The 11,455-nt window shown below is 39.2% G+C and overlaps 1 protein-coding gene across 2 annotated transcripts; it reads right to left on the reverse strand.

Moving 5' to 3' along the window:
* Positions 1-1,058: 1,058 nt before the first annotated feature.
* Positions 1,059-11,069, reverse strand: LOC306970045 (clustered mitochondria protein homolog). Of its 2 annotated transcripts, XM_079565870.1 has the most exons (27): positions 10,683-11,069; positions 10,115-10,260; positions 9,378-9,549; positions 9,172-9,312; positions 8,997-9,100; positions 8,215-8,369; positions 8,013-8,138; positions 7,739-7,886; positions 7,554-7,646; positions 7,108-7,326; positions 6,603-6,778; positions 6,209-6,523; positions 5,792-5,919; positions 5,202-5,303; positions 4,822-4,922; positions 4,453-4,605; positions 4,224-4,286; positions 3,908-4,140; positions 3,553-3,637; positions 3,233-3,386; positions 2,644-2,783; positions 2,479-2,559; positions 2,208-2,333; positions 2,008-2,129; positions 1,734-1,827; positions 1,515-1,646; positions 1,059-1,151 (listed from the first exon to the last, which is right to left on the reverse strand). In XM_079565870.1, exons 1-27 carry the CDS (start codon positions 10,822-10,824, stop codon positions 1,074-1,076), a joined length of 3,729 nt encoding a protein of 1,242 aa, XP_079421996.1. In that variant the 5' UTR covers positions 10,825-11,069; the 3' UTR covers positions 1,059-1,073. The 2 variants fall into 2 exon arrangements, with proteins under 2 accessions (XP_079421996.1, XP_079421997.1); XM_079565871.1 differs by lacking the exons at positions 1,059-1,151; positions 1,515-1,646; positions 1,734-1,827 and having other exon boundaries at positions 2,468-2,559.
* Between the last annotated feature and the right edge of the window lie 386 nt (positions 11,070-11,455).

Below are 11,455 nucleotides of genomic sequence, written 5' to 3' on the forward strand. Positions count from 1 at the left end.
AAAATGTGGTTTGACTTAAGATGTGGTGTAAATACGTTGTGATGTTTTCTCAACTAGTGACTACTCCAGAAAATGATAATGTTTTGCCTTGCCTGCCTATTTTAAGTTAGTAAAAACTTTAGCTATAGTAATATGTTTTAGAGCTGCATATCTTGGGTGGGGTCCAGCTGATACAGAGACAATTCCAAAATAGTCAAAAATACTTCAAAAGCTTTACAGATGAAGAGAACTTTGTTTGAAGACATTATCTAAAATATCTCTTTGAACGTATACAATTCCACATTTACACACTTATTTCTATATGAGGTAGGCTGTATAAATAAACCAACCAACCAAAAAAAATCAAATAATTAAACTAGCTGTTTACAACAGCGACCCCCAGTGGACAGAAGACACACTTTAGATCTGACAGATTACAATTATTCTCTGTACTGTATTTGTAAACATTACCTTAAATGTATAGACCCAAGGACTGCAACAAGAATCAATTAATCTTGTATTTAAAACAGCAATATTAAAGCAAATGTATTATTAAAATACATTAAAATAATTCCAAGGGGGGCAGTAGTTGTTTTTTTTATTACAATCAAGCATTAGTAACAATACAACTGATGTTGTTCTGCTGTCTTCACCACACTGAAAGTCACTCTTCCAATAATTTTAGCAGTAGTAAATCTTCCTAATTGTGGCTGCACCTGTCTTAGTGGGACAAAGCTATTTTCCACTTGTATAGATATATTTGACCCAGTTCTGTGTCTGATGAGGTCTGGTCTCCTTTCACAATCTTCCTCCAATGCAGTCAGCATTGTTGTATTTTATCAGCAGGTGTTGAATGGTTTGACTTCAAATGTCTCTCTTCTTTGTTCTCAGACTGTTTGCGCTAAGAAAGAAGAAAGATTTGCTGCTTAGTATTAGCAATTATCATTTGAGTAGGGTGCACAATATAACCACATTCAGTACATTTGAACTTCATTCACAGCACATAGTCTCAACATGAACAAATAGCCGGGAAGTGGGAATGCCTTATCTTCAACCTCTCAAAATACCAAAAGACAGGCGTCATAGGCACATAGTTACCTGAGAGGAATGATAACAATGTCACAGGTTAGGTTCAGCTGTTCGACGATTGTAGCTGCATCGGGGACAGACAGCTAAAAATACAAGTTAATATTATAAGTTATTACAAATTTAAGAAGTTCATCAAGCAATATTAAACAAATATTATCAACATTGTGTTGAATCTTTCTATAAGATGAAAACAAAATATATTACCTTCTTCAGTAACAGCAAAAGGCAGAAATTAAATTAGAATACTAAATAATAGTAATAATAATAATAACAATAATAACAGTCACGAACAATAGTTTCATGAGTCATTGCTTATTTACATTTAATTTGAAGTGGTGTATTCAAATGCCCTTTAAGTGTACTTGAAGCATTTTCAGGCCAACATTGTAAATAATAATAATTAGCTCTTAGTGTTTTGCATAATACAAGAAGGATTATCAACACACCATCAGGTTCGGGAAACAGGCACTTGAATCACAGCAGACTTGATTTAGTGCTGTCTGGAGGTTCACAGCTTGTTCCGTGAGTCTCTTCAGGTAGTTTCTGCTTTCCAATGTGTTGCCATGGTCTTTCCCATCCTTGTATATTAGAACATTTTGTTGGTAATATGAGAGAAAAAAGTAAATAACATTCAAATATATAGAATTATTTGTTGTTAATTCCACCTGTTTCTGATATATTGCACAGGCCTCTTTCTCGTGCTGTAGAGCAGATCTGAAGTCACCTTTACTTTCCAAAAGAGTGGCAAGCAGATGATGGCTTAAAGGAAGAAAATCACACAACACAATTCGATTGGCAACACAACAAGCAACATTTAAAGCTGACAATCATTTATGGATGCCACTTATTCATGGAATAACCAGAGTAAAAAATACAACAACAAAAAATTGTATTTTTAGGCAAGCAATAGAAGGCAATTATCTTGTAGAAATGTGTTACCTTTCAGCAAGTTTAAGGGATGCAGCACCGTAGTATTTTGATGCTAAACTTAAGGCATTTTCAAGGAACTTCTGTGAGAGGTCATACTCCATCAGACCATGTAGCACCGAACCCAGCATACTCTAGCGAACATGACAAAAAGTGAACTATTAACAAGTCATTCATAGCATGCATTTTAGATATAAATCTATCTCACTTACATTTATTAATGCAACTTTTGGATGGTCTTCCCCACATACAAGCAGTGCCAGATACCGAGCGCGATATAGGAGGCGGAGGGAGGTGGCGCATTGACCTCCAGCAAAAAAGTACAGAGCAAGATGTGTCTAAACCAGAATAAAAACAAATTTACATGCGGTGACAAAGAGGGCTGCACTATGTACTGTATAATTAAATGACTGTTATTGCAATATTATAAGGTGACACAATATCCATTCATAATTCATATTTTACAATGTACCTAAAACGTACATAATCTTGAATGGTCTGAGGATGGTCCAAACCCTGCACTCTCTCACTGATAATAACTGTCTTTGCCTGGAGGTTAATAGCCTGTCACAAAGAGAGATTTAGAGATTAGAAAAATAAAGACAATAGGTCAAGTTTGGGATGGATGGATGGAGGCAGATACAGTACATCAGTGTAATGTCCCAGTATGTAGCTGAGTCGTCCTTGGAGGCGCAGACAGGAGCAGACATCTTCATGCAATATTCCACAGACACTGGTGAACAGGGTCAGAGCACGGCTGATCAAGTCATAGCCGTCTTTAAGGAGACCTAGAAAACATGGGTCTTGAGGTCATATATTCATGTGAATCTCGATGTATCTTTCCTGGATAAATAAAAAAAAATTATAACTGTTTTATAACTTTAAATATTCATATTGTAATAATGCAGTGAAATGAAACAAACAAAACAAAAAGATATAGATATTCAGATACATTTTTGATGAAGGAACAACCAAAAAGCCAAAAAAGCTAGCTAGTACAACTAAAATTGTAACATTGAACATATTCTTTTTGTTCTCTCATACCCCTCAAGTGACTCTTTCTGCCCCTCCGCAACATAACATCTATAATATGAACTGCCCAATGAATATTATGTACACTCACAGCCATTCCTGAGAACTGTTAAATGAGAATCTCAATTTCTTTCCTGGTTTAGCGCCTCTGCAAAATTCAGTGTAATATCAACAGTTTATGCATGCATTCCCTTTTTTCCCCCACCTCTCTGTACTGTCCTCTGAGCCTGCTGAACGAGTTGAGAGGCGTCGGATGAAGATGGATTGAGATGTTTGACGACAGGGAACATGTTCATTATGTCTTCTTTAACAAACACTGATCTGTGGCGAGACTCAAAGACATACTCTCTCAAAAGCACCTGGACACAGAGACAGTGACAGTGAAAAAAAGACCCATCTAAATATAGTGAAATTATTCATATGGATATGAAAAGGCTCTTTCACTGGCCGTGCTGCTGTGCCACTTTGTCTGACGCATAAATGTATGTGTAAATGTTTTATGAAGTCATGTATGAGATGTCTGACCTGGATCCCTGTTTTGGTGCAGATTTCTCTCAGCAGAGAAACCCTCTGAATGCTGTGCTCTTCTATGACTTGCTCTACGCTCCCACTGAACACAAAGAGGACATTATATTAGCTCGGAGTATAAAGAATATTCTTATACGCTATACAACACATTACATTATATAACATACATGGTAACCTCATTTCTGTTTTTTGAAACATAGAAGAGGTTACCGTAGCAAATATTGTAACATTTAACATAGTCTTTATTTTGGATTCAAAATATCTGTCATCATTTAGCCAAGATGATTATTTTGTTATCTAATACTCCCTAAAGCTATTCTCTTTGCCATGATCTGACTCTGGTCTCTCACACCTCTGTATTGGGTAGCTGTAACACTCTTGAGCCTCTGTTGTGATCCTGCCCCAGAGGTCACTGGAGGTCAACTTTGCCCAAACACTTCCTGAAACTCGGCTGCGTCTTTTCCGACTCCTGCGTTTATTGAGGGCCTCATCGGGTCCGGATTCAGGGACTGCACAGGAGGAAGAGCCGAGGAAACAGTTCAGGAAGTGACTGACAGCAGCGGAGAGAGAGGCAGGATCCACGTCCTACAGAAAACAGGACATCTGTCATTTCAAACAATAGACAGCGTGAGTGTAGTCTGTGTGTAGTGGTATAGTAGGTTGTTTACCAGCAAATATTTCCTAAAGATGTGTTTGGCACTTCTCACAATGGCCTCACTCACACAAATCCTCTGGGAACGACAGGACACTAAATGAAACTAAACCGTTATTATACATTCAACTTTACATCAACTCATCAAATAGAATTGTTTAAGCATTATATACAGGTAAGAAAAAAATAACATAATAGCGTCCACGTCAAAAGAAGCAGCATAAACGGTGGCATTTTTACTGTACCTTTACATGTCTGAGCCTCTCACACTCCTCCATTGAGTCAAGCTGCTCCAGGACAGTTCCCAAATACCTCATGTTGATACCATGTTGGTGCAGCACAGAGGTCAAGGTCGCCCCATCCATCACCACAGTGGGCCGCTCCAAGCAGTTTGTCAACTAGGACGGGTATAGGGACAAATAAAAAAGCAAGATAATGGCATAGAAATAGGCTATAATTATACTCTCATAATCAGAGGGGGTTAGCCATATTGGAGTTGTTATATCATGCAGTCCTTTTTACCTCTCCTTGAGTAATTGTATTTTGAAGTAGCACTACCCACCTCTGGTCATAACAACACGAGTTGATTAGAGATCATTGCTTCAAAGCCTTACCATTGCAGGGATCTGGCGAGAGATTAGAAAAGCAGCTACGTCCCATAATACATTCCTCTGCTTCCGAACCTCTTCAGCATATTCAGGGGGGAAGCGGACATCTATAAGATCAAACAAAATAGGACTGATTTTCGGTGATTTGTGGCCTCAATTCAAAAAAGATTTTGGCATAAAATTCTAGAAAATGATACACTGATGTATCACCAGAGCTGGATGGTGAATCTTGTGACCAATAAAAACAATTACTGGAAGTCCAATATTTGTGGAGTTTGAAAGTGGGTAATGAAAGCAGGCTACTAGATAGTTGATAGAAGAACAGTGTGCAAGATTAAACAAGTCTCTCCGTAGTTTCACTATCACTGATTTGTTTTTAGTCAGACCTGGAGCGCAAACATCAGGGTTGAAGCGGATGTCGAAGCAGGAGTCGCTGCCTGATCCCAAAGACCTACACACATTCGGGATCACAGTTTGTTCAAGTTCATCTGCAAACAAAAATAGATCACTGAGGTTACTGGGTTTGTGTTACAAGACATGAAGCCTGCGGTTTCTGTTATAATAATGAGATTAACATTTTCTTTATCAATACAACAACAGTTCTTTTTGTGTTTTTCTGTCATTCGTAATATGTTTCTTTTTCATTTTTAATTTTGATGTTGTGTGACTACACTCGGATTGTGTAACTACTCATGTAACCGTATTTAAATAGGGAAAACATGGAAGAGCTTGGTCGCTTCTAACTTCACCCCCGTTTGGCCCCATAGAGGAGAGGATGAGAGGCTGAATACAAACAACATCTTTGGTCTTTTTGCGCACGCACAAAGACCAGACAGTTACGCATCAACTCGTCTAAGCTCAGGTAAGAACATATCTCAGTATGGAAAAACTGTGGCCTGTTCCTCTAACATTTTTCCCACCTTTTTAAGGACCTGCTTTAAAACCAATGAGAGGTTTCTGAGTTTGTACAGCTTACCTTCGACTCTCTGTGCTTCATGCTTGTTCTCTGAGAGAGTTCCCGTCAAATCTGCTGCAGACTCTTGCCGTTTACCATTTTTAATTTCTTTTAGTTCTTCATTTACCGTCTGAACATAAATTGTATATCTGCCAAAAGACAATCATCCTTTGAAAAACAAATGAATAGGTAGGACTTTTCTACACAGTATAATCATTGCATGGATATAGGATGGCCTAAAAGTGTAAGAACATTGTAATCACTCAACAGGACACACTGTCATTCTACTTTAATAGTAATTTGATCAATGATTACTGATATTAAGATTGTACCAGGAAACATGGTTATTATTTTATTTTTAGTAACAGGGCTGTAAAAATGCATAACCATGTTATCCCAAGTTAACATGACATCTAAAATAATCTACTTTAAACTGACCTATGTTGTGTAAAGGCCTCTATTAGCTCTGGTCTGTGGTTGGCCAGCCTGTGACGACAAAGACGTGGATACCCAAACTGAACACACTCCTTTGGTATAACTTCACCCGGTTTAGCTGCTGTTTCTGTCATCTGAAAGTTAAGATCAGGGGGGAAAGTTCTTAACAGGTCCAGGATATAGGCACGTCCATCGTTTCCAAAAATTCCTTTGGTTTCGACTCCGGAGCAGAGTTCGACTGGAGAATCGGCGTGATCCAATACGGTGTGACGCTGGACCTTCAGTGACCGACTGGTTTTATCTAAAAGCTCCACGAATCTAAGAAAATAATTAAAACATCTCAGAAATGAGTCTTTTGTTTCATATATATATATGTTGATAAGCGTGTGTGTGTTACCTCGGGTGTGTGTATACGGTTGTCCCGTAGTCACTGGATCCATAAACAAGAGGCTGTTCTTGAGTTTTTTCTAATAATCCCGGTACGATAGTTTGCGCAATAACACGGACTCCTCGATAATCGACCACCGCCGTCCCGAGAGTGTGAAGCCCATTAACGTCCAGTGCTGCATAAGCCTTCAGCAAAATAGTCAGTGAGATACTTTTTATATACGTACAATTGTATTCCTATGCATTCACGTTCAATGTAAAGGCACATGTCAATTACAATCACCATTTTTTTTTTATCATTAATTTATCAGCCTGATCTCAAAACTAAGCAGGCCATTTCAGTATGTGAAAAGTAGATTTTGTGGGAAAGTGAAAGGTGTTGGAGAGTGACTTGGTTGATAATAGAGCCATTTGCGTTTCACTCAAAACTTTTAAACCCCCTCTTGAGACAGATTTACATGAACACAATATTGTAATCTAATGCACCTTTATTCAGTGATTGCCATGTTAGTTACCTGTGTCCCTCTCAGGTCCCTGAGAGCCGCAACATGTGCAGCAGTGTCGCCCCCTACAGGACGGTAGTGCTCTGACACGTCAAAGCCCAGGCTGAAAAACATGTTGTTCCAGATGAACATTTGTTGTTGAGGAGCCTCTGCTGGATTTAAAGGCACAGCGTTACCATCAACGACAGACACAGCTCCTTGGGTCGCGGCCGCCGTGAAGTCAGCACTGGTCTGAGAGAGTCACATGGACACATGAAGTTTACCCGATGATTGCCCTGATCTCTAGTTTAGTCAACCACAAGTGAGCTGGTTTATTTTTCATGAACTAAAATCATTGGCTCCCATTGTATAACATTAGAAGCTGTAATAGTTAGATACAGAGTTGTATTCATTCACTCTCATTGTCAATGCGGCCCCCAAATGCTACCACTTTTGAGTTACTATATGGTTTGCCTCACCTTGAAAATGCTTTTCTCTCTTAAAATTCGATCCTGTAATGTGGCTTTGGGAAGCTCTCTGGATCCCTGTAGCTCCTCGTTCCAGTCCCGACTCTGCACGATATGACAGTGCAGCTTTTAGTCAAGTTTAAGAAGGCTGTGAAACTTTGTTGCATATAAAAGGTGTGATTTTGTCTCATTTTAACCTGTCCAGTTGTTAGCTCGTCCTGCCCTGTGTGGCTGCTGTGTACCTCCTCTGCTCTGATACCATCCAATGTATGGTCAGCTTGAGGAGCGACCCATGTATATGTTTGATATAGAGTTGGGATTCTCTCATAGGGGTGCTGCTGAACCCTAAAAACATTTTTAAAAAAAGAGTAGTACAATATTTCAGTTTATTAGTAATGACATGAGACAAGTGCAATGACAAAATGAATTTTCTCTTTCGACTTTACTATCTAGTTCATCATCTTCTCTCACCTCTCCCTCTGCAAAATGGTGAAGTTTTTCCTGAATGCAGGGCTGACCTGGCTCAGCAGCTCCACCAATGAGTGGCACAGGACTTTGGGAACTGCAGGCTTGGGGTTGAAATGAAAAGTGGTCGATCTGTAACAGTCGATGTACAGATCATAGTAAAACACAGATGCTGGTTAAATAACTGTGTGAAACTTGAAATACAGACTGGTTGATATAAAATCCGCGTGTTGATGCCGTGATGTTGAGCTCCTTGTTTTCCTTCGTCTGCGCATTGAGATACAGCAGGTCTCCGTGCATCTTCCTGTTTCCAGGAGGAGGGTTCCAGCTGCTCAGTGTCAACACTTGGACACACAGTAATGGCTTCTCCAAACAACATGCACAAAAACATACCACAAAAAATTAATCATGATAGTTTAAGACATAGTAACTTAATCTCTTAACCCCCGAGCACACTTTCTCCAGTCTGGCTTTACCCAAATGTATAAGCTTCTTGTACAAAGCGCCAAAATAGTGAGGACGAAAACGAGAAAAGTGACAAAAGCACAACAAAAAAGTGACTAAAACACGACAAAAAAAGCAACCCGAAAAAACAACAACAAAGTAGCAACAAAAGAGGCAGAAAAGCAACAAAAATATGACAAAAACGCATCAAAAATGAGACAAAACTGCGCCAACAATGTGATAAAGAAAAAGTTCCAACCAGTTTTCTTTCAAATGAGGTGTTACTCTGTTGCTCTCCAGTCCAGAAGCTTTTAGATTTGGGTAAAGTCGAACTGGCGATAATGCATTAAGGCGAGGTGTCAGAAGTTAAGTAATGCTTATAGTGTCGTCATAGCAAAACCTTACACCTCCAGATACATAAAAACAAAACAAGAACCTTACTTTATTTTCCCGAGAAACCTATTTATCATTATAACAATAATAGTCTATTTCAGATTAATTTGCAGCACGGCCTGATTATAACATAAGTGATGATTAAAATCTGACCTTTCTTTCATTCTTGTCCGATAGCAGAGGGGCAAGAGGTCTGTCCTTACACCCAGGGAGGATATACTCAGGAGGATGCAGGAATTTCCCCCCACTTTCTACATCTTAGAGGAGTGTCATTGATTAAAATTGAAGGATATCTTTCTTTCTATTAAACAGAATAATTTGGACTCACCTTTGTTATTTTGTGTAATAAAGTTGAGGTAAGAAACAGAGCATCCATTTAGTCCATTATAGGCCTCCGATTGGTCAAGACTTCTCAAGAGGTTCTTCACGTGCCTGAGATGAAGATGAGCATCGCGGACTGTGTAGGGCACTGTAACGACATGAGAAACGTAACACTGTGCACACATGACTTACTTTAAAGACAAAGGTCAGTACCTTCCACTACTTTGATCACTTCTCGCTCACGCAGACCCTGGATGCACTGTAGCTCCGTCAGGTTGTCCAGCACAGCGCCCCCCAGCCACAGGGAGAAACATGTGCGGTGGCAGGTGAGCTCGTGGTCCATCAATACCTGGTGAAGCTCCGCCACAAGCATCTGACCTGAGACCTGTGAATTTTGACAAGTGTGGCACAATGTTTGGGGGTAAAATCAACACTAATGATATATGTACAAGGGGAAGATTGCAAACACTACGGCAATTCTTGTTCCGACTAATTTGTTAATTATGGTTGAAGCGTATGCTTTCCTAAGATCCTGATATGGGATGAGTTTATTTTATGGCTTCCAGGGAAGATATAGTCCTGGTAAGATTTTTTCACCTTAATGTTTACAATATTAGCATTCACAAATTGCTTTTAAGACCCCTGCTACTTTCAGGTTTATGGTCGTTCGGTTTATGTTCCTACAAATGTTTGCAAACATATACAGTATACTGTAAGGGTGCCAATGGGATTTCACTATGATATTCTAAACGGGTACAGCCTTTCTAAGATATATATGAATAAATTAAATCTAGCGCTCTGTCAAAGTATTACACTTGTTGTTCAAGTCACACTCTTCTATAAAACTACAGTATGTAGCGCTCTACATAAGCTCTGACAAAAAGGGCTGCGTGTAAACCACTGCCACCACTAGATGCTGCTACAAGTCTTAAAAATGAAAGAGGTCGTACCTGGATTTCGAAAATATCCACTCCAGGAGCTTGGATTTTTACAACTAAGTTCATCTCCTGTATATCGACAACATCCTGAATACTTCCATTATCTTCTTCCAATGGCTTTGTTTCATCAGACTCCTCTTCAGTTTGAGAAATTACTTCTGCAAAAAAAAATTAGCAACTGTCAAGTAACATGAATTTTAAAATATCAGCCTTTGAGATAAGACAAGAGGCACGGGAGGCAACAATTTCAAGCCTTTGGAGGGGGAAACGCTGAGAAAAAGGCTGCAAATTAAGAAAAAATACTGTGCCATCCAATTTATTTAGATACCTTTTAGATTTTTCAAATGCATTTCTAACCATTTACATTTTCAACACAGTATGTTCCATTAAATCAAAAGAAAAATCATGAGGAAGTTTTTTCATCAAATTTGTGTTTCATCAAACCTAAGACCCGGACCAAAACAAAGCTAAATTTGAACATCCTGCCTAAAACAGAACGTTTGCTCTTCCTAAAGTTATTGCAGGCTGTGTTAGAAGACCAGAGAGATTATGCAATACATGTGAAAAAGGATTTACTTACTTCTAATGTGAGGATCTTCCAGAAACATCTCATCAACCAAAAACAGTGTCATTTGCTTTGAGTCGTCCGGACCCACATTTTCAGCATTAAGAAGCGCAGTCTCCAAATCCATTACGAGTGGCAAACTGCAGTCACTGTGCATCTTTTGGGGAGGGTCTTCAGACTTGGCATCTTCACTAACTGTGCACTCCTCAATCTGATATTGACAGCCTAATGTATCTTGTGTCTCCTCCGTGGATAAATGGCATTCTGAGCTTTCAGTATTAATCTTAGTCACATTTTGATCCAAAACCTCTGCACCACGACACTTCACTTTTTCACATTTCACCTGACTATCATCTTGTACGTCTTTCTCTTTAACTCTTTGTTCATCTATTAGCTCCACTCTGTCTTCGATATTGTCTTTACTCTTTCCGACAGCAAAACTATTATTGCTAGTGCTGATGTTCAACTCCACAGTAGTATCTAGTTGGCCATTGTTATATTCCCTGTATAGGTTTGCCTGTGCATCTTCGACTCGGTGCGGTGTCTCTTTTAAGACACCAGTTGCTGCATCTTCAAAATATTTCGTCATTGCTTCCAAATGATCACCCAAAAAATGTAAATTCATCTCTGTCGATTCTTCTTTCACTGGTGTCTTTGGGCTTCCCATTGTCCTCTCTGTTTGTGTCTCAACTTCCACAAGCATCAGCATTTGCTCATCTTTTAAAATCTCAATCTCAGACTCGGTTTGTGTTTCCACCTCGGAGTACAGCCTTTCTCTCCTACTCCCG

The sequence above is a fragment of the Gobius niger genome (genome assembly GCF_951799975.1).
Source record: "Gobius niger genome assembly, chromosome: 11".
NCBI classification, from domain to species: domain Eukaryota; kingdom Metazoa; phylum Chordata; class Actinopteri; order Gobiiformes; family Gobiidae; genus Gobius; species Gobius niger.

Coding starts and splice junctions, on each gene's coding strand:
- LOC306970045 (XM_079565870.1), bottom strand. CDS start 10,824: ATGCACAGTGACTGCAGTTTGCCACTCGTAATGGATTTGGAGACTGCG. Junction 3,638..3,907: donor TACAGCTACCCAATACAGAG/GTGTGAGAGACC, acceptor CTTTGTGTTCAG/TGGGAGCGTAGAGCAAGTCA. Junction 1,828..2,007: donor TCCCTTAAACTTGCTGAAAG/GTAACACATTTC, acceptor TCTTCCTTTAAG/CCATCATCTGCTTGCCACTC.